Here is a 22,322-nt window from a genome sequence, read left to right on the forward strand (position 1 = left end):
ATAGCCGTGCGCATCAGGCTTCGTATAAAGGCGGCTATACATAATAATGCCAACTAAAATTCTAGTCTTTGTATTCTAAAAGAAGCTAAGTTAATAATAATTCTTATAACGTAATATATCCACGACTACTAGTTATATCAGGAAGCTGAAAAAAGACCGATCTCGGTAAACTACCAATAGCAGAGATAGTAGCGGATAGTCTTATATAAGCCCTTAGTAGTCAACTATTTAAGGCCTTTGTCAAGCGACTTGGTCTGGTAAATATAAAAGAAAGACTAAGTTAATAGAAACTCAAAGAAATAGATACTAAGACTTTATAAAATATATTTAAACTACTTAAATTATAATAATTCTTAATAGTATAAGTGTAAGGGACTGGCTATACTTGCGGCTATATATATACGTTACTAAATAGTAAGAATAAACTTAAAAAAAAGAGAAAAAAAAAGGGTTTATTTCCTCTTTTTTCCTCTTAATATACTTTACTTTAACCTAAGTTTTATTTATATTAAGTCTAGTTTAGCTCTGCTTAAAATCTTATATAAACCTAATAGTTTATATTAGCCTAGAGTTTATTTATACTAGGTCTAGTCTGGCTCCGCCTAGGATCCTACCTAGACCTGAGCCTACAGCTTGAGTCTATAACAATAAGCCTAATAGCTAGGACTTAAAAGTTAGATTTTTTTAAATAAGGCTACTTTTATTAATTAAATAAGCAAACTTAATATAATTACTAAATATTATAAAATTATTAATATTAGTAGTTAAAAGGCTAGCTAGCTACCCTGATTTTATCAGGTAGCTAGAAAGTTTTTTAAATTAAGAATAAAATAATATATTATAACTTTTTATCTTTATATTTCTTATTAGTTTTATAAGGGAATAATATTACTAGTAATAAAATATAATTTATATATATTTAAAAGTTTAAGAAAAAAAAAGCTATTACTTATATATAACTTAATATTATAGCTTTTATAATTAAAATTATTATTTTAAGTAATTTATATTATAAATTATTTTATAAGCTTAGCTAATAATATTAAAATAAAATAATATTAATTTAATTAAGTAAAGTAATTATAAGCCAGGATATATTAGTCCGACTAAACAATACTATATTATAGGCTAATAATTATCACAATATTTCTAACACCTAGTTATCTGTGTAACAGGTTAGGCTGTTAAAGTGCACTCGGCTGACGCCGATACAATAACGCTACCAAATAAAAGTCTTATAATTTGCCCCGAAGTATAAACTATATAAATAGGTAGCTTGCTTCTCAAGAGCTTCTAGTTCTTCTCTTCTGCAATACAATCAATGTGTTGGTTTGTAACACATTTCTGGCTAGCTGAATAAGCCCTGTGCCCCTTACAATCTGCTTCCAGGACGTAACAATTATTTCCAGCCTGGAATTCCCAAATTATCTGGAGACGATTGCTTTATTTCCTTATCAACTGCACTAGGGCCAGTATTTGTACAATCGGTAATTTCCTTTGTCGCCAGCCATGTTAGATTATAAATAATATTATAGCACTTTAAAGATAATTGGAATATAACTGGCCAAAGTAATTTCGAGAGCATCGGCCTGTTATAGATATTCAACTTACTGGTGTTATCAAAGTTTCTTGTGTAGTTGGTGTTTCGTTATTTGAAGTACGGATTTCAAGAAAAACGCGGCGCATTCTTTGTATCTGGCCAGGCGTAAACTCAGTTTGGCAAGCGCTTTATACTATATTAGTTATCTTTATATACACGTATTAATAAGCTTCTAGTACTTACTCTAGGTTATAAGTCATAATATTATTCACAGGATCTGGGCCTGGACTCCCCACATTCGGAAGGTTGTCTGGACACGAATCAACTATCGTGAAGCCTTTACCTAATCCAGGCTTCTCGCTGCAAATTCTCTTTGGACCGCCGCCTGAACAACTAAGTCTCGCCGCCGCACATTTTGCGTAATTTTTATGACGATTTAGAACGTGCGAAGGAGTGTCATCAATGCCATCGCCAGGGTCACTGCAGATTGTCTCTAGCGTGCGATTCTCGATTGGAATTTTTTCATAATCCGTAAAGGTGTGGAGGAGGCCTAGCCAGTGGCCAACTTCATGGACACAAGTTGTCCCTATCAAGTTCAAAATCGTAGTCCCCGTACTGCTGGTACTCTTATACGGCGGGCTGTCTGGCAAACTGTGTACCGATACGTAGATGCCATCGCGTGTAATCTGATCCTTAGTATGATGAGAATTATAATCAGGACTAATTGTCGAGTCCGGGAACGGCAATGTCGCTTTGCCTAAGAGTTTTAAAGGAGGTTCCTCAACAATATATATATTGAGGCTAGAATAGCTGCCTCTATGTAAGGCAGTTTTCATTTGTACCTCCTTACGACCCCGACTCCAATGAGAATTAGCTGTTCTGCTAATATTACGGAGTATAAAGGTAATCTTAGCGGGACTAAATAGGTTATTTAAATGTTTCATTTGCTTATATATAGTCCCAGTCTATTAATATTAGTATTAACTTAAAAAACTAAGGAATTTTACTTACGCTAACAAAGTTTTGCAGCTTTTCTTGAGACGGCGCCACGATATGCATAAAAGTATCGATATAGAGACATTCCTCACTTATAGCGCTTTGCCTCTTCTGAATAGTAGCACTAGCATTTGTGAAGTGTACTATATTTATAGCTTCTGCACTAGGTGAGTCGGTACCACATTTATTCTTGAATATATCATCTAACCCAGAAGGAATACTAGGCGATTGTCCTATAGATGTAGTAGCCATAAGGCCGAGTAGAAGAGTAATAATTTGAGAAGGCATATTGAGAGCCAAGAATAAAGACAAGACAGCAATTGTAAGAAGATAGTAGATAAAGAAGTATAAGAAAAAGGCTAGATTCTGTAAAGCGAGAATGCTTTTATAACTAGTAAAATACTTACTTATATTTACTCCACTCTTCTGGGTTAACTTGAAGACCCCCAAGTAACTTCGTATAAGCGTTTTAGGGCAAATCACAAAAGATCCACTTATTACTCGTGCCACGCCCTTACTTTTTAAGGCTCTGAAGGTGCAGGCAAAGACCGGAACTAAAAAAGTAGGGGCGTAGCACGAGTACTCAGTTTTTCGTCTATCTCTGATCGGTTTCTAGCCCCTGCTATGACGAATCTACTATCCTTCCCACACCTTATAAAATGAGCATAAATAGCCCCTCTGCATTGATAGTAGCAGCACTGCGGCATTTACATGTCGTGTTAATGCTAGCAGTATCGGCTGTTTCTGTTTAACAGCCCCCTGTACGCCCCGCAGCTAAAATGCCAGCGTATGCTTTACAATCCCGGCGCATAATCCTTTTGCTCCAGGTTCAATACCACTTATTTCAGCGTTAATTCTTGTGCTTTATACACCGTGATAGTATATGCGGGGCGAAGAGGGAAGTTAATGCGCAAATAGTTATATTTTTTATATTTGAATTGCCTGGTAACAAGAAAAATAGGAATATAATAAGTGCCAGGGAACTTAGGCCTATGGTAACTATCGACTTCTACTATAATTATACTTAGTGTATCTTTGGTGGGATCATGACCCTCCCTCCAGATAATATCCCTCACCGTCCCTATAGACCTGTTTACCTGTCGAATAAAACTGCCTCTGTTAATTGAAACTGTTACAGCACTATCACGACCTTGCCTGAGGCACCCACAGAGCACGGACTATCAGTCTACTATATAGTTATAGCCCTAGATAGCTTCTTCTTCCCTCCTCCTTAAGGCACAATTATGTTATTACCTGTACCCTAGGTTCGCCCCGTGATAATCACGCGAGATTATAATACAAAATGCTAAATAAGCTCGAAGGAAGGGTAGAATAAACCGCCGCAGATCTCCCGGTAAATTCCACGGTCAATCAATGCCGAGACCCGTTGTATTACTGTAGCGAGTCGAACTTTATAGTGGAGTGGAGAATTAGAATTACTAAGTATCGACTAAGTACCCATCGCATAAAACATTTCAAGTAGCTCGCATAATAAAAGGGAGAATAGGGGAAGTTTTGGTGGAATATTCATCAACTTTATCTTGGTGCTGGCTGGCCGCCACTTGACAAGGCTTGATAGGCGGATCCAAAATACTACTCGGCCTAGTTATGGATCTCTCTGGTGTCGTCGAAATGACACGAGGTCAGACAGCGAAGTATATTTATCTGTTATTTGAGATAGGGTGCCCAATAACTCGCGAGAAGATCTTATTGGCATATCTGATAATGCGCGTTCGTTACAAATAGCCGTTATAATAGCATAACGTAAATCTTAGAAAGCAGGTGGAGTTTATATACTTGTCGCATAATGCCTATTACTTATCTGCGACTTAGTGGATTTGAGTGTAGTTACACACTTAGCCGCTAGGTAATAGGCACTGCCTTGAAGGAAGTGCATAACTACTTTAGCCAATTTGTGACTTTACCAGATAATATGCCAGATAATGCAGGTGGAGCTGGGCATAACTCGAGAAGACATATATAGAATCAACAAGAATTCACAATGGCAATAATCTTACCTGTACTAACTTTGGGAAAGTAAAGGTACTTACTTAGTTGAGTATATATATTCGTACAAACCTCAATAGTTCGTTTAGATACCGCAACACTAATATTGTATAACCAATTGGACACACTATATTTATTTGCACTTGCTATCTAATGCCCTCATTTTATCATAATAAGCCATGAAGTGTGTTATTCTTTTTAGCTTTGCAAGCGCGGCAGTACCGGCCACGGTCAGTGCGGTTGCCCCGACGCTAGCGTGTAGCATTGCAACTGCTCCTGCATGTGTCCCAATACCGTCCCATGTAGGGCAGCAAGAACAACCACCCAAAAATGGGGCGCTATTAGAGGAGCATTAGCAGGATATGCCTCTAGGCGAGAGAATGCTTTGGTACCCGCCGCCCTCCACCTATCCCAAGGCCTGTATAAAACAACGCACTGATAAAGACTGCGGTACGGAATGGTACTGCGCCTCCTTTGGTCCATCGCGAGACCAAACCGACAAGCAGTTTAACTCTACAAAAGCATGCCTTAAGGCGCACAAATCCCGGGTTGAGAAGCTGCCTTGGTTGCCTGATATAAATTGCGATCTGCCATGTACTAAAAACTGGTGGTACCAACAAGTACTGCAACGCTATTAAAAACTTTGTTAGCAACCAAGTGGACTAATCGTGCCCGCCTTGTATTTTAGGTCCTGACAAGGTTTATGCGCATTTATACACTTCAACCCCTGTTTAATTGACTACCTGTAACCTAATAAAATTAATAAAGCAGGGTTTTATAGCTATATATATATATATATATATATATATATATAATTTTATAACTAAATAATAAGTGCTTATGAAGTATTTTAGCAGGAATTAATAAGAGTTTACTAGTTATTTTACTTTTTCTCGAAAAAATTAAGTATTAATATCTCTTTTTTTCCTTTTTTTTATTAGCTATATACCCTCTTATAAGGTCACTGGTAGTGCATTAAACAGGGGCTAAAGTGCATAAGATTAGAAATTTGTATTCATGCAGACAGCTAAAGTCCTAGTCATGACTCATACGGTAATTATGCAGTAGACGAGAGCCACCGCCAGGAGCCCACATGCAGGGGTAGGGCCTATTAAGCTGGTGCTTCTATTCGAGCCCGCCGCCAGCTTGTCCCAAAGGCTAGAACATAGTTGACACGTCGCACCATCGCCTCGATTAATGCGTCGAAGGCCATAAATCTTGGATCCAGGTTAAATCTGATCAGACTCTTCTATGTAGCCATAAAAACCGGTTCTTGTGAAATCTAACGCCGCCACGTCACCCAGTATACTCTGTAGGATTTGAGATATAGGATACCCACGCAGTCCGGGATTAGTTGATAGTAGTTACATGTATAGTGTAGCCGCGAGGCGGTAGCCAAAACTGTACCACATGTACTAAAGGCTAATATCGAGGCGCGAAATTGAAGACACGTTTGCTGGGCGATGTGGTTCTCGCCTGGATAGTCTTTTGCCCCTTTGCATACTTTCGGAAAATCGGTAGGAGGCCAGAGTAAAAGTGCGAATGCGTGGCTCGCCTCGTGCGAAGCGTTGCGCTTCATGGACTCGACTGGGGGGATCTGGCGCAATATGGTAGGTTGTATAGCTTGTTGGCGAGCTTGATTCATCTTTTTTATTTAGATTCTGTTCTTGGTTGTCTTTTTTTTTACGCCATGTAATTGGGACATGGGGCCGAGGGATCGCGCGGAATTTATCAAGATTGTCAATCAAAACAAACTTGCGTCACGTTTGTCAAGTTCAAGGTGACATGGTCTTTGCATATGCTATAATGTTGAGTACAGCAGCGCCCACGTCTTCGATGATGTGAAATACGTCTCAAGTCATGTTGTTTCAATGTTGTCATCGCTACTCAAAGTGGACCTGTGGTGGTTTCTCTGCTCTTGCATCTGCCATTCTATTTAACAAACGCTGGGAAGGAGGCAAGAAACTCCTTTGCGATGAAGTGACGATTATAGAATGAGAATAGTCGTTTCATTTGCCTACATGACTAAACGCGGTCAAAGGGAACCTTGGGTTGGAGGGGAATAGCCCACTCGAGACTTCAATTATGTCAAGTCTGGTTGCTAACCCATCATCCGACAACAGCCTCAGCAGACGTGCGAAAACAAAGCCAGCTGCAAACGAAGCGCTGTACCCAACTTGAAAACCCAGCACAGAGAATACGAGAAAAAGAAAGCCAAAAGCACCGGACATCTGTGCAGACAAAGCACCCTAGGCAGTCTTGCGGCCCTGTTTAATCATCTCGCTGGCCCTGTGTGCAATGGCCGCAATAGGCGCCGTCGGATGCCCGCTAATCTGCTCTGGAAAGATGCTGGCATCGACAACGCGAAGCCCATTCGTCCCGTACACGCGGCACTCTGTATCGACAACGCTGTCGGAGGGCGACGGCCCCATCCTCGCCGAACCGACGGGGTGGTAGAGGGTGAATGCCCGCTCGACCAGGTAGCGCCCGAGTTGCTCGTCGGTCACGGCGTCGGGATCGCTGCACGAATACGGCCACCAGTACGACGAAGGGTCGTCGTTCGCGGGGACGGGGTCCAAGTACTTTTGGAAGGCTGGGCTGCGCATAATCTTGAGACAGAGGCGGAGTCCGGCTATCAAGACCTTTTTGTCATTGTCCTCCTTGTCGGTGAGATACTGGGGGTCAATGATGGCTAGTGTAGAGAGAAAAAAAACTTGTCAGTATACCCGAGGACTCGCCTTGCATACATGTACGGGGATACAACTTACGGTGGTCAAAGACGTCTGCGCTCTTGAGGCGGATTGTGCCACTGCTCTGTGGCCGCAGGCCGATCGGGGCCAGACTAAAGACATTGGCATCGTCCAGAGGCCGTTCCTCTCCGTGGTGGATAAAAGCAATCGGCGCGCCGATAATCTCCAAGTCCGGGGCCTTGTCGCCAGAGGTGTAGTCCTTGGGAACGAGACCGGGCAAGTCGTACTCAAAGGTCCGGACAAAGGCGGCGGCCTCGCCGACATTGCTGGTCAGCGGACCGGTCCCGAATAGCAGCCACTGCACCAGGGCCGGGATGGCCTTGATGTCGTCGGCGAGGTAGTCGAGGGTCGAGCCCTTCTTGGACTTGCACAAGACGCCGTTGCTGCAGAGGTGGTCCTTGAGCTGCCTCCCGACGTTGTCGTTGGCAAAGACAGGCGCAATCGAGTGCTTCTTCAGCTCGTCCTCGGGCCCGATGCCGCTGAGCATGAGCGTCTGGGGCGTGTTGACGGCTCCCGCGGAGAGAATGACCTCGCGCCCGGCGTGGACCTGGTACCGCTCGCCGCCCCGGGAGACTTGGAACTCGACGCCAATGGCAGTCGGCTCGGCATTGTTGATTCGGTCAAACAGGACCCTGGTGACTTGGGCGCCGCAGGCCACGTACAGGTTGGGCCGGCGCAGGACATCCGGGGTCAGGAAGGCCGTGGCCAGCGACGACCGCTGCCCCTTGCTGTCGATAAAGGTCTGCAGCCGCGTGACGCCCAGACTGCCGTTCTTGGTATTGATGTCGCTGTTGGGGGGGATGCCGGCGTCGTCGCAGGCCGGGAGGAAGCCGTCCTCGACAATCTGAGACAGCCACGAGTAGCCCGTCTGCCACTTGCCGGCGTCGCCACGGTGCGCCGCATCGATGGCCGGGCGGGCCGGGTTGGGCGTGAACTTTTCGACGCTTCGAAAGTGCGGAGCGAGGTCTCGATAGCCCCAGCCGTCGCAGCCGTGGACCGACTCCCACTCGTCAAAGTCGGAGGCGGAGCAGTGGTGGTAGATCATGGCGTTCATGGACGACGAGCCGCCGAGGATGCGCCCGCGCGGCCAGTACAGTCGGCGAGAGGCCACGGCCTCCTGTTCCACGGTGTAGTAGTCCCAATCATGCTGGCCGTGGAAGAGTTTGGAAAACATGAGCGGGACCTTGCACTCCAACACCTTCGTGTTGTCGCCGCCGGCCTCGAGGACGAGCACCGACACGTCCTTGTCCTCGGACAGCTTGTTGGCGAGCACACATCCCGCCGCGCCGGCGCCCACAATGACTAGACGGGTCAATCAGTTAGCAGACGAGACGCAGCCCGCGCGGCAGAACGTACCGTAGTCGTAGCTGGGAAGGGCTCGCCCGGCCGCGGCTGCGGTCACCGGGGGGCCGGAAGGCGGTTGCCGTGCCGCATAGTGCAGCGGGTTGTGCAGCGGATTGGCATGTCGTCGACCCATGCTTGCTGTCTGTCTGGTCCGTTGAAACGACAAGAACCTAAGAGTCTCGCCTGTGAAAGGCACAAGAGATGCCAACCCCAAGGGGTTTTGTTTTCTTATAGCATCACTGCGACTTGACGGCTTGTGACGACTCCACCATGGCGATTTGCCGAGGGTGGGCATCTGCCATCTGGAGGGGGTCAAGGCTCGAGACGCGAGGGGTCAGGAGTCAAGAGGCTTCCATGTTCCCCTGACCCCAGACTCCAGATGTCCGGCTGATTTGATCGATCCACCTCCGCCATCTCGAGGCAGACGCTACGCAGGTACACCTTTGGGACCAGACTCCATAATAAATATACGTGTATTGATTCGATACTTGGCCAAATCGTTGGAGCAGTTGTCCTTGGTAGGGTCAACTTTATACTCGGTACGGTGTCCAAGATGTGTTTGGCCCAAGCTCCTGCAGGTGGGTTGTTTTTGTCCTGTACGGAGTAGTACATACATGTCATGCCTTTTCTTCTTGCCCCGAGTGCATATGTACAGCGTAGCATCACATCAGGTGGAGATGCTTTTTGGAGCGGAGAGCGGCTCAACTCTGCCGGTCCGAGTTTGACCATCAAGAGACGTATGTGCGCGGCTGAAGGTGCGCACACCTAGCCTGACCTAGGTGCGCCGTTGTGGTGCCCAGACACCATGAACATTTTGAACCTGACCATGTACGAAATACTCACTGCCTCTTTCGCTTTCCTGCGACGCCCCACACAACTCTCCTTTTCCGTTCACCGAGCGCAGGGTCGTGGTCATGTTTTGGCACTCTGACGGCGTTGTACAGGCGACCCAAGGCCCCCGGCAGAATAATGCCTGATTCACTTTCCATGGGAGAGCAATCGACGCATCCCTACTCGGAGACACAAGGCCGTCCTGGCCTTTCTCCATGAAAGCAAGCGTGGTGTCGCGTCTTGGCCAAGTGTTGGTGATGAGCGCGTGCATGTCGAGAGGAAAAGGCACATTTATTTGGGAGTGGACTCCCTGAAGGATATGCTGCCAGCTATGAAACAATCAAATGCCATATTACACTTGGAAGACATGGGCACATGGTGGCCATGTGTCATGGGCCAAAGGATCAATCCATGGGGTTGCGCGTGTGGCTTGCGCCGGCGCGTGCTAGACCGTCGACGCATACGGAGTACATACATGTAACCTTGAGGACTTGACGACACGGTGTGGCAGCATTGATGAAATAACTGGCGCACGAGTATGCTAGACAGACATGGAATTTGGGCACCATCTTGGCCCCCGGTGGAGCGTGTACATACATACATACATGGCTTCTTCCCCATGGGACAACAGCCGAAGCGACATGGACCAGTAAGTATCTGCTGATGGATGGCCCGTCGGCTTCGGACAGCCTGCTGCTTGGCTGTGATTGGCTTCAATGTTGACCCGGGACTAGGCCCGATTGCTGTAGTTGCATTCAATGTTCATGTTGCGAAATGTCTGGTGCGGCTGTCGTGGCGGACTGGCGTCCAAGGTGTCAACATTGAAGTCAGACGAGGTGAATTGTGTCTGGTCGCGTCCCGGACGCCAAGGAACATGGAAAGCCCATGGGCTGCGACGACTCCACGAGAGACGTCAAGTTGCAGCATGTCGGTTCGTGCCGCCATGTGGGCAGATTCCAGACAAAATCTCGATGCGAAACACTTCCCCATAACGGGACTCCGGATTGCCCAGCAAATCTCCGAGTTCCATGTCCCTGCGCTGCCGAGGCCAGTGTTTCCCGCTGGCACGGCAAAATCCGCCCAGACAACGGGGATAATTACCTGGGCTGTTTGTTTGGCAATCAATACGGAGTACCCCGTGCAGAAATGCTGCCTCTCGTCGCAACCCCTGTCCTCGTGCTCCCGTCGTGACCACCTCCCACCCGAGCAAGTTGACATGTTCATGTCAACCACGGCTTGCAGAAGCAGCGACCGCACCCTCCAATCAGCAACGGCCACTCGCATTGGCACACCCTCTTGACCCTACATGTAAGCGCGTTGAAGCCGCCACGAGCCAACACGAGCCAAACAAACGTCTGGTGTCTGCATGTTGGCCTTGTCGGCGCTGTATGGCAGTGTAACCTGCCCCGTGGGTGGAATGTAACCATCCCAGGCAAGGAGAGCAAGGATGCAGAGGGATGCAGACTCCAGAGTCCAGAGGCGGGGGTGGGTAGCAAAGACGTCTTCAATGTTCCAAGGGTTCAACAAATGTTCCAAATGGCGTCTGGTTGCCGTGGCTTCGGAACCACGCCAAAGCCGTCAATCGCCAAGCGTGCGCAACGCCTCTCGTGGCCCTCCAAGCTCAAGGGCAACGTTGTCGGCGTGTCGGCTCACGTGGTGATGCGAATGGTGCCATGTACCCCATCTCATCCCGAGTCCATGACAGGTGTTGGGTAGCAGCGGGATGGAGATGACGCTGGCACTACGACCAGGACGGCATGGAGCAGATTCTCGCCCCTGCCAACAGCTCGCCGTGTCTGGTCGCTCAAGTCTGGTGCTTCGTATTGACATATATTTGATTCATAAGTCCTCTGCTCCGCTCCCGCGTCTGCGCTTCATCTTCATGGCGAAGACGACGCCCACCCGCTCACCGCAGTCCGTCGCTCTCCTTTGCTGCCCGCGTGCCCGGGACGACACCACCGCAATCAATTGACGCGAGTTGACGGCCAACAATGTCCACAGAGAAGAAGCCCGCCGACACGACCGTGCCGGCCGACCAAGCTGTCGACCATGGTCCAGCCGTTGCCGCCGCCGCCGCCGCCGATGGACACGTCGACGTCCCCCTCCCAGCCGGATGGAAATACAAGCAGCGCCGGATCTTTGGCTTCAACATCCCGTGGTACGCCTCGCCCCAGACCCAGCTCATCATGGTGTCGTTTGTCTGCTTCCTGTGCCCCGGCATGTTCAACGCCCTGGGCGGCATGGGAGGAGGCGGCAAAACCGACGCGACCCTCGCCGACAACATGGTAAGACGATTCAGAATATTGTCGGATTTGACCGCTGCCCGTAGCCCCTGTTGCTGACCGTGGTCGCGTTGCACAGAACACGGCCTTGTACAGCGCGTTTGCCGTCTTTGGTTTCTTCGGCGGCACCTTTATCAACAAGCTCGGTGTCAAGTACACCCTCGCCTTTGGAGGCGTCGGCTACTGCGTCTACGCCGCCAGCCTGCTCGCCTCGGTCCACGCCGACGTCTCCGGTTTCAACATCTTTGCCGGCGTGTTCCTGGGTGTCTGCGCCGGCCTGCTCTGGACGGCCCAGGGCACCATTATGATTTCCTATCCCCACGAGCACGAAAAGGGCCACTATTTCGCCTGGTTCTGGGGAATCTTCAACATGGGGGCCGTCATTGGGAGTTTGGTAAGTAGTGTCTGGTTTGTTTCCGCACGCCGTCGTGCAGTCGACTAACACGATTTGCGCCCCAGATCCCTCTCGGTGAAAACATCAACGTCAAGACGAATGCGACCGTCACCGATGGCACCTACATTGGCTTCATCGTCCTCATGTTCTGCGGCGCCGTCCTGGCCCTCCTGCTCTGCAACGCCAATGACATTGTTCGAAAGGATGGCAGTCGCGTCATTCTAAAGAAGAACCCCAGCTGGCAGAGCGAGCTTCTCGGTCTCTGGGAGACACTTCGCTTTGAGCCGCTGGTTGTGCTGCTGTTTCCCATGTTCTTCTCCTCCAACTGGTTCTACGTCTACCAGCAGAACGGTGTCAACAGCGCACGATTCACGACGCGCACCAAGGCGCTCAACAGCCTCCTGTACTATCTTGCGCAGATTCTCGCCGCCTGGATTACCGGCGTCCTTGTCGATGTCCAGGGTGTGCGCCGGTCCGTTCGTGCCAAGCTGACTTGGGTTGTCCTGGTCGTCTTCACTTTTGCTCTTTGGGGCGGCGGCTATGCCTACCAAAAGGACTACACGCGCGAGTCTGTCAATCCCGAGCTGAACCCGGACTATGAGCCCACCGACTGGACTACACCTGGATATGTCGGTCCCATGTTCTTGTACATCTTTTACGGTTTCTACGATGCGGTCTGGCAGGCGTGCATTTACTGGTAAGTTGGCATGCCCGTTGCTCCAAAGCCTTCCATGTTGCTTTTTCTTCTTGTCGTAAGCTAAGCAAGCATTAGGTACATGGGCGCTCTCTCCAACTCCGGCCGTCGTTTGGCCAACTATGTCGGCTTTTACAAGGGCATACAGTCCGTTGGCGCAGCTGTCATGAACAATTTGGATTCTCGCAAGCTTTCGTTTATGAAGGAATTCATCAGCAACTGGGTCTTGCTCGCAGTCTCTCTCGTGGTCGCTGCTCCGGCCATCTTCCTCAAGATCTCCGACCACGTCGAGGTCGAGGACGATCTCAAGGATACTGACGAGACTGTGGAGGATGTTCTTCCTGTTGGCCACCCGGAAAAGGCGGTGGTTTAAAATCGGGGACGTTGTATTTTGCGGCCATCCGGCCTTCAGCCTGGCTGCCATGGCCACCGGCTAGTGCCTTTACATGGTTTGTTGAATAACGGCGTGTTGGTGCCATTACAGGTTGTACCTTTTTGTATTTGTAATGCAACAGGGATTACTGGTTTTATTTCAGAACAGAGAAACTACGTATTTTTAATTGTGACGCAGGTGGTTCCACATCATGTTCATTGTCATTGTATAGGCTTCCATAGGATCAACTTACATATGTAGGATATTGGGGTCACGTCGACTTGACGGTACATCATTATGAGTCGCACCCAGCCTTGACTAACTGTCTGCTAGCGTCAAAGGCTGGTATCTCGGTGAAGGCATCTCGGCGAACAGTCACACCCTGCAGACAAAACAGGCCGGCGAGCTGAATCAGGTATAGCGCCTGGAACCCCAGGTTGATATAAACTGCGGGACAAAGTCAAGTACCAGACGCTTCAATGGTGTCTACGACCATCTTGCCATCCAACTCAGCCAGACCGAGCACAACACCAAAACAATACCCAATGGCAGAGAATAATAGTTACCAACACATCAATCAACAAAGATGGGACGAGCGTGCTCCCTTTGTATGTGCTTCCACCACGCATCCAAGACGATGTATCTGACCATGTGTATCATTGCGTAGCACGCCGCCTCCGAGGACTACAAGGTCAACAGTTTCTTGACTGACCCAACCTATATCAGCCAGGTGGTCAAGTTTGACCAGACGCTTCTTGGTAGCATCGATGGTCTCAACTGCGCTCACCTACAATGCCACATTGGAACAGACACATTGAGCTTGAGCCGTTTGGGCGCAGCGTCTGTGACGGGGCTTGATTTTTCCCCTGCATCTTTAAGAGAGGCTCGCAAACTAGCCTCGGCAACTTCTGCAAGCGGTGGCGAGAGGCTATCGTTTGTTGAAGCATCGGTATATGACGGCCTCAAGGTGCTCATGCCGCGCACCTTCGATCTGGTGTATACCGGCATTGGCGCCCTCTGTTGGGTTCCGCGTGTGCGCGAGTGGGCAGAGGTTGTTGCTGGCCTGTTGAAGCCGGGAGGACGACTATTCATAAGGGAAGGACACCCCATCTTGTGGGCATTGGATGACAAGTCGCCGGATAGGCTCATTGTAGATTTGCCTTATTTTGAGCGCGACGAACCCACCGTGTTCCATGACGAAGACACGTATGTGGACACGGGAGGGCACAAATTTGAGGCCTCGGCAAGTGCAGAGTTCAACCACGGCCTGGGCGAGATAGTTGAGGCCCTGTTATCACAGAAGATGCGAATCTCCGGATTGGTTGAGCATCAAAGCGTGCCCTGGCCGGCTATCCCGGCACAGATGGCGTCAGATCACAGAGGTAGGCTCTGCCCAGCACCATCCCGCCACGATCTCGAGACTTTTGGACTCACATACAATGCCAGGCGAATACAGTTTAAAAACCCAACCATGGCGAATACCTCATTCATATACCCTTCAGGCTATAAAGGAGTAACGGAAACGTGTTTACTTATGATACTCGCGCGCGGAGTAGTTGGCCACAATCTACACCAGCAACTACTATGTACGTACATGATGCCGGTTCCTCGGAGGCGCGTATTCAAGTCAATAAATGGAGCTAATGGCGTTGAATGAGCGAGACGGGATGAATTTGCTTGGACGTCGGATGAAGGCCTGCCGCATGGTGAAGCACAATTGGCAATTTTTCAGCCCCTGGACTGGGCATCATTGGCTATAAAGCCGTCTCATTTTCCGATAGTTCCGCTCCCCCATCATCAACAGCTTCAGAGCTGAACCTGGCAATGCAGATCTAGACCAATCAAGGCGACAAGATATCAGCCCCCAAACTGCAAGGCCCTTTATTACGTGTCCGCGGTGAGACCTGGCGTTTGTATCACCATACATGAACTGATACAAAGATCCTTTCTACTCCGCCCGTCTTTGCCTTTTCTGTGTACTCTTCACTCTCGTTGTATCTTCTTTGTTCTTCTGAACTTTTGAACCATGAAAGCCGCGACCTTTTGTGCCATTGTGCTCGCAAATGCGTCGGGCGTGCTGGCACTGGACAGCCTGTCAGGCTACACAAAAGACATCCCCAAGTGCGCCTACTCTGCACTGGTTGATGGAATGAAACAAGAGGGATGCGACATTTCGAACGTCACTGCTGAGGACTTTGACTGCCTTTGCAAGCACATTGGCGCTATTTCAATTATTGTAGCAAAGAGTGTTGACTCGACTTGCACTGCTGGTACGTTGCCAAAGTTCCCTTTTTCGAGCACCACGGCCATGATGCTCTTCCCGTTTGCTTGGCTCATTTCGAACTCGACTTTGCGCAACCTCGAGCCAGACTAGCAGAATGGCAGACTAATGCAGGCACGTTTTTACCTAGACTTTACCCAAGCCGCCGGATCAATGTGCGGCAGGTGGAACGTGGACAGCACCACTGCAACAGACTTGGCTGCTGCGACGAGCGCTCTTGCGAATGCCCTCAACGGGAAAGGCTCCGATGCCAAACAGACAGCGACTGGAATATCAACGTCTGCCACGAAGAACATTGCCATGGTGCCTACTGGTGGTGCAATTGGCGTCGTGGGTGGACTCGCGGCGGCAGCGGCAGGTATTATGTTATGAATGATCGACAAGAGTACAGCGTACGCAGGGCTACTTGTCTTTTGTAACGTTGTATGTGAAGAGCAGAGGTGGAATGTAGTTTTTGCGTCCCAGGAGCCGCAGCGCCAAGCACAAATAGCCAGGGGGGATTATAGTTGCCCAATAAAGCGCTGGCTAATTCAGTCGTGTCTTATATAACCGCTACCTTCGGTCCACGAGCTCCAGATCAACTCTCTGCTTTTAAAAGTGAACTTTAAGTAAAGGGAAAGTCAACTTGGCTAACACTGTAACGTCTTGTTGCCGGACTGTGTTGACCGGTTACGTCTCTATGTGCAAGCCATGCTGGAGTCTCTGGCGGGAAAGGGTTAGGGTTAGGGTGATTTATTGGAGGAAACGCTTGCAATTGACATGCGATCGACATCTACATGTCGACATTTTAAACGCAGTCAAAGGTGGGCATTTGAGAGAGAAGTAAGAGACTGGAATGATGATACCTAGAGAGGAGTAAACGTGGAAATAAAAGCGTAGAGAGTCAAGATTTACCATCCTGCACATTTCCTAGATCCTCATACCACCAAGGCAACTCATACACCTCTAATGCCGCGCAAAAACATGGCGCTGCCTCATGTGTGTTGCAACTCGGCCTCACGCTGTGACGGTTGACTCTCTTCCCACAAGTCCCCAAACCAACTAATCGCAACTGGAGCGAGCGGACCACGGAGTACTCCCGAGGGACTTGATTTGGGGGATAGAATATGGTTGTACGCATATGCAGGACCCGCTAGCGTTTATAGAGGTCAATGGTCCGTTCTAGCTACGTCAAAGAGACCATCGTGGCTGGTTAGCATGTCAACACGGCCGTCAGGGACATGTTGACATGTATCATTCCATCAATGAGGCTCTCGTCTCTACTTTCCTTTTTTTTAGTCTTAGACGAGTTGTTTATTGGTCCTATCCATGAAAATCTTGGAAACTTCTGGCATTGGAGTACTTTTGACTGGCGATGCATGCAACCTCTTGTTGGTCCATGCCGACATTCAAAATTCGCACTTGCGGTTATATAATTGGTTCTATTGATGGGGACTTCTGGGATCTCTCCAATGACCATCGGCATGTGCCGCTATGCGCTAGCAGGGGGCGGCCGAGTTGCACCGTTGTCATTTAATTCCGGGATAACCCCCCCCAGTTTGCGCCACCGGCTGACATTCTAAAGGACCAGACCGCTCAACCAGACGTCTTTTTGCACAGCTTACCGTGATGCATGCCTACTCGCCATAACCAATCTTTTCAACGCCATGCGAGTCTGGGCACATGACGACACAGACCTGGGAGAGAGCTTTCTTATGAATTAGGTGGTCATAAACCTAGAATCTCTTCATCTTTGTCTTTCTTCTTTAGGTCAGCATTTTGACAAGTAATTTAAATCACGTACACCTCTTGCTCACAAGTCATGTTTGACAACCTTATTATCTGCATCTGCGGACTTCTTATAACAACGTTGGTTGGACATCTACTATCGCTGTTACCGGCAGCCAAGGCTCTGGCTGTGTCCAGTACTGGAACAGCCGTGTTAGCACATGACGAGTTATCAACCTCCAGCGACACGATACAATCTCCCCAGCGAGCATCCGAGAATAAGACGTGTACGGATTTTGACGAGAAGGAGTGGGCCGAGTGGTGCCATCATATGGCCCAACGCAGCTCTCACACGGACGAGGTGCAACAAATATGCGAAACAACGACGCTTGCAGCAGGGGACCTAAATAAGGCTAAGAAATACTGCTCGTATAACCCTCTCATGGTCAAACGCGTAGTTGTTGGAGCTACCGCGGTGGTCGCAGCTTTATATGAGTGCCAGATGTTGGCGGATAACTTCGCCAATAGCTGCTTGGCGCAACCGCACGACGATAACAGGGGCAAGTTTCTTCGTGGCTATGACTGCCTCAAATACGGCGGCGGGCTCTTGTTCGGTTTCGCAACATTCTCGACGATTCAATTCACAGCCGGAATGTACGCTGAGACTATAGGATCGTGTATTCATATGATTATCGGGAACTGGTTGGCGCCGCCAGAAGAGCAGAGCACTGCTAAGCGTGACGGCGTCTGTTAGTACGAGTACCCTGGTACCGAAGAAAAGCTACGATTTTACACATCTTACGGGTTGAAAGTCTCATGCGAAGGCCCGTGTAAGGAATTTCATTGCCGGCGAGGTGAGAGAAGCGATTCTGTCGCAGCCATGCTTGGTCAACTTTCTGGGAAAGCGGGATACTACCCAGAACAGGTGCTTTGGTTCAAAGATGGGAATAATGAGACGGTGAGTGAATGTCACTTAACTTTGGAATCGGAAGGCTTTGGACTTGATCTGAAGCAAGGCGTGGGACTGCGCATAGAGAACATGATGCATGTGGGCTTTTGTGTTATTAAGAGCCGCCTTACTATGAAAAAGCCCGCCAGGTTTGATGTAAGGGGGCGGCCTTCCTACCTCCCCCGCTGGTGGGTTTTCGACAGACATACCAGCAGTAGCCGTCCTCCCGCTAGTTTATTTAGTATTATATTACATGTATTGCCATTCCGCTGCGTATCTGCATCGGCGCCATGGTTGGGAACTGCTGCGCAATCGCCACATGGAGATGCGCGAGCAAGTAGGGACTTTGCCCTAGATCTCGTGACCGTAGCCCTTGTGTAACAGGGCAATTTCCGTGTAACATACGACATTGCAGATGGCAGTTTCTGGTGGCCAGTAACCACCAAGTATACGCAGGCTGAAGTTGACACAATGTAGATGGTTCATGTCAGCCACTCTGTCCGCCCTGAAGCGAGGGCATCATCAACATTGACAAGTCATCTCTCTCAAATTAACATTAAAATACCATATTCACTACCCAGGGCTTATTATTTCCCTCCTCTCCATATCTCAAAATAGCTGCGTTTACTAGCAGAGTCATTCCCTCTCCGTTAGCCGCTGCCGGCGCGACAGTCCCGATATTTAGCACACCTTCTCTCTCGACAGCTTCAACGTCGGTAATAGTTGTTCTTGTTGAATGAAACGTTGCCATCTGCACGCCGTGTCCTTCGTGTATATGTCCAAAGCAGTGCATCTTGGGCTTAACCCTCGTGATTGCTTCCCACAGTCGTGGACATCCAAGATGTTGCTGTTTGCCGTTTTCACGTTTCCCACCGAGATCGAGTCGGTAATTATTTGATGCTGGAAATGGAGGCCGGGGCGGCCCATGCGTCACTATAATATCGATACCTTGATCATCTGGGATCCTCCTCCCTGTCCCATTGAACCGGTCCTCCTCTGGGCTATACCCAAAGGCATAGCCAGCAAAGGCCGGCGTATACTGCGACGCATAGACTTTAAAGCTGCGCCCATTATGGAGAGCAATCTCGTGAGTACCCTCATCCAGGAAGCGTACGCCACAGCGGGTATACTCGTCCAAGGTAAATAACGCCCGGGCATGTACTGGTTCGTCCTCATCATCATCGCTATCCATATTTTCATCCCACCACTCGGCATCCAGGGATACATCGTGGTTGCCAGGAATAACAAGTTTAATCTCAGCTGGGCAGGCTGCAAGAGAGTTGAGGGCGCGGCGGTAATTGGATAGGCCACCGATCATGGTGAGGTCACCGCAGTGGATAACTACGTCGACGGCAGGCAGGGACGCCGGGACTGGAAATGCATCGTCGTGCGTATCGGAAAGAACGAGGAAGCGGATCTGCTGCTGCGTCATAGTGGCCGTTGGGATCGGGCTGGTTGTATTTTCCGACAGTTGTATGGAAAAAGAAAGAAGAAGCTGTGAGAAATATGTCGGAAAGCCAAGTTTTAGAAGCTGAGGTGCAACCCGTGAAATTTATGTAGCAACTTGACATTAAAAGGCCTGAATGGGTCCGGCAGTTTTGTTAAACCTCAAGTGCTTGTATTTGCTTGGATAGGTACTGGCTTGGTGGCAGTAGGTTTGGTGGCTCGAAACCTAGTTTTGGTGGCGGCATGGCTTGGATTCACAATTTGAAATATGGAAATAGAATTGATAGCATAATAAGCTTGTCCGGTTGTGGGCTAGGCACCATAATTCAACAATGGGACAGCCACGCTCTACAACACAATACAAAACATAAAATAATCTTACTTTTATCGTTGCTTTTTTAGTATTCCATAACGGAGGTTTATGATTTCTATTTAGATTTCCAAGTCTCTGACAATTGTTTACCTTCTTTTCCAAGGCAAATTGCTGTATAAGGATGGCTGCTCTCTTAACACTTTTAAATGCGCGACTCTCGTTGAGAATAAAGAGTAGGCCACACCCCATCGCCAGTAGAATATTTCCTGCTATCCGCGCGAGTAATAAGTTGGTGAGTAATTTCTTCATCTTTAAGCCAGAAAACCTTCCATGCTGAAGACTCGGTCATCGAAAGCCTAATTCCACCACGCAACGATGGCCCGGGAATCCACTTGCACGAAATGCATGAAGGCTGGGGTTTTACGTGACAGTCGGTTCCCCCAACAAAAAGAACAAATAAGGAAGAAAGGGTCCTTTCAGATTATTCCTCCGCGGCCCCTTTCGGTCTACTGTGAGCTCGTTGCCGACTCTGCACAAGAAAGGCAAAGTCGGCTTCCACGTACCTGGCAAGACGAGCGTGCATGCCGCGGCTGGCGAAATGGTCACAGTTCCCGTCCGCCTGCCGCACAAGTTCAGCAATCCGTTTGATGAGACGGTGTTCATTGACTACGGAAACATGGGCTGCGGCCGTCAATCTTCATGACTCATACTTGTTGCGAGGGCACTGAGAGAAAATAATTTAAACTTTCATTCTGTTTCTAAGAGGCAGTTTTGAGAGCTCCATTGCGTTATCGAGTTCACTTCTCAGCAAAGACACTGAATCAGGTCTTCCCTAATAATCTCTTATCGGAACTAGGTCCAAACTGGCTTCTTTTGCTTTATAAAAGAATCCAAATCCACGGGCTTGCTGCCTGTAAGCTTCTCCACCGTGTCGTCCATGTAGTCTTCGCCGCCTCCCGCGGCGAACTTCTCCAGACTTACCATGAAGCCGGCGAACGGAGCAGGGAACTTGAGGGTGCTCGTCATATAATGCATCCTGTCCTCAGGTGACATGTTGACGTGTCGAATTGGACGACCCAGGGCATTGCTCAGCCTGGCAGCCACCTACATGGTTGAGTTTGTTAACTATGCGTTCTTGGTTGAAGGAAAAAACTCTCATGAATGAATAGACTGCACCTACGTCATCATGCGTGAGCAGCTCGGGTCCAACAATACGGTAATCTCTGTTTGGTGACTCGGGCTGGGTCAAGGCAGCAAATGCAACGCCGCCAACGTCGAAAGAACTGATAAAGGGCACCTTTGCATCGCCGACACAGCTGTATATGATGCCCTCCTCACGGACAGCGTTGAGGTGATAGCTTTCAGAAAAGTTATCTGTGAGGCCGAGGAGACGGGTTTATTTGGTCAGCCCAAGACTGGCTTTCTCATCAGGACAACAGTCATACTCCGGGCTACATCATTGTGCGACAGAGTGCTCATACGTACCCATAAACCAAGTCGGGCGGCAGACGGCCCATTCGACGCCCTTCTCGATCATGTGCTGCCACACTTTGCCCGGACCGGGCCCGCCCAGACTGGCCGACGTGCCTGCCATGAGCACAAACCGCTTGACGCCACGGGCGGCAGCGCAGTCGATGAATGCATTCACGTGTTGGTCGGGCTCCGGCACGGGGGGCATGACCATGTATACAGCTCGGATAACATGGCCAGTGGGGAAGGAGTATGCAAATGGGTTGGCGTACGTGTCAGCATCAGTCCAGTCAAACCGCACGGCTGGGCTGTCAGCACCATCAGCGTCAGACGTCGTAGCGTCTCCGCGGCGAGAAGCAAAAAGAAAAGGGATTTTGGCTTCTCTGCACAAACTAGCGATGCGCTGGGAAGTCTTGGCATAAGCGCCGCCGGTGAGTAGGATGGCCATCTTTATCTTTTCCTGTACGGTTTTATGGTGTAGATTGTCGATGTTCTTGGATGGATAGAGACTTGAACATGAAAGAACAACTCGCCCAAAAGATAGAATGGCGTTTAGTCACAGGTACGCCATGTGTGGGAAGAGGGGGAATGTGAGCTACTTTTATACACTCCCCTCAGCCCTGGCCTGTGCTTCTTAAGTAAGCGGAGGTTTGTATCCGTGCGGTGTTGATCAACACAAAATCAGCCCCCAATTCTGGTTCCGGTCTTGAGTAATTACTAATTAGCAGGTCAGTCATCCTCAGTTTGTCTCCGAGAGCCAGTTAAACACCTCGCGTCCCGGCCCCCATCTACCGGGGCAGTATCCCGGATGACCACCTGAATAATTTCTGCGCTCTCCCGGTTGCCTGTCGTGACTAACGGTATTATGATGACGCGACCATCTCCATCAAGTGTATCGTTGCTGAGAGTGATAGTTACATTGGGGGCCGGACGGTTTGCCCAGTT

General features: G+C 49.0%; 7 protein-coding genes across 7 annotated transcripts; 4 read left to right on the forward strand and 3 right to left on the reverse strand.

Annotated features, from left to right (window-relative positions):
* Positions 1–6,792: 6,792 nt before the first annotated feature.
* Positions 6,793–8,770, reverse strand: G6M90_00g080530 (uncharacterized protein; the record flags this gene model as incomplete). Its single annotated transcript, XM_014683898.1, has 3 exons — positions 6,793–7,235; positions 7,312–8,595; positions 8,650–8,770. The coding sequence occupies 3 exons, from the start codon at positions 8,768–8,770 to the stop codon at positions 6,793–6,795; spliced, it is 1,848 nt and encodes a 615-aa protein (XP_014539384.1).
* Positions 8,771–11,459: 2,689 nt separating this feature from the next.
* Positions 11,460–13,211, forward strand: G6M90_00g080540 (uncharacterized protein; the record flags this gene model as incomplete). Its single annotated transcript, XM_014683899.1, has 4 exons — positions 11,460–11,753; positions 11,830–12,144; positions 12,210–12,841; positions 12,917–13,211. 4 exons carry the CDS (start codon positions 11,460–11,462, stop codon positions 13,209–13,211), a joined length of 1,536 nt encoding a protein of 511 aa, XP_014539385.1.
* A 545-nt stretch (positions 13,212–13,756) lies between these two features.
* G6M90_00g080550 (uncharacterized protein) lies at positions 13,757–14,728 on the forward strand (the record flags this gene model as incomplete). Its single annotated transcript, XM_014683900.1, has 3 exons — positions 13,757–13,819; positions 13,879–14,593; positions 14,658–14,728. The coding sequence occupies 3 exons, from the start codon at positions 13,757–13,759 to the stop codon at positions 14,726–14,728; spliced, it is 849 nt and encodes a 282-aa protein (XP_014539386.1).
* A 509-nt stretch (positions 14,729–15,237) lies between these two features.
* G6M90_00g080560 (uncharacterized protein) lies at positions 15,238–15,864 on the forward strand (the record flags this gene model as incomplete). The annotated part of the gene is made up of 2 exons (XM_014683901.1): positions 15,238–15,481; positions 15,623–15,864. 2 exons carry the CDS (start codon positions 15,238–15,240, stop codon positions 15,862–15,864), a joined length of 486 nt encoding a protein of 161 aa, XP_014539387.1.
* A 1,429-nt stretch (positions 15,865–17,293) lies between these two features.
* Positions 17,294–17,953, forward strand: G6M90_00g080570 (uncharacterized protein; the record flags this gene model as incomplete). The annotated part of the gene is made up of 1 exon (XM_014683902.1): positions 17,294–17,953. One exon carries the CDS (start codon positions 17,294–17,296, stop codon positions 17,951–17,953), a length of 660 nt encoding a protein of 219 aa, XP_014539388.1.
* Positions 17,954–18,704: 751 nt separating this feature from the next.
* MPPED1_1 (Metallophosphoesterase domain-containing protein 1) lies at positions 18,705–19,580 on the reverse strand (the record flags this gene model as incomplete). The annotated part of the gene is made up of 1 exon (XM_014683903.1): positions 18,705–19,580. The coding sequence occupies one exon, from the start codon at positions 19,578–19,580 to the stop codon at positions 18,705–18,707; it is 876 nt and encodes a 291-aa protein (XP_014539389.1).
* A 1,179-nt stretch (positions 19,581–20,759) lies between these two features.
* easG_1 (Agroclavine dehydrogenase) lies at positions 20,760–21,825 on the reverse strand (the record flags this gene model as incomplete). The annotated part of the gene is made up of 3 exons (XM_014683904.1): positions 20,760–21,011; positions 21,088–21,281; positions 21,393–21,825. 3 exons carry the CDS (start codon positions 21,823–21,825, stop codon positions 20,760–20,762), a joined length of 879 nt encoding a protein of 292 aa, XP_014539390.1.
* Positions 21,826–22,322: the final 497 nt, after the last annotated feature.

This window comes from Metarhizium brunneum, chromosome 4, assembly GCF_013426205.1.
Source record: "Metarhizium brunneum chromosome 4, complete sequence".
NCBI classification, from domain to species: Eukaryota; Fungi; Ascomycota; class Sordariomycetes; order Hypocreales; family Clavicipitaceae; genus Metarhizium; species Metarhizium brunneum.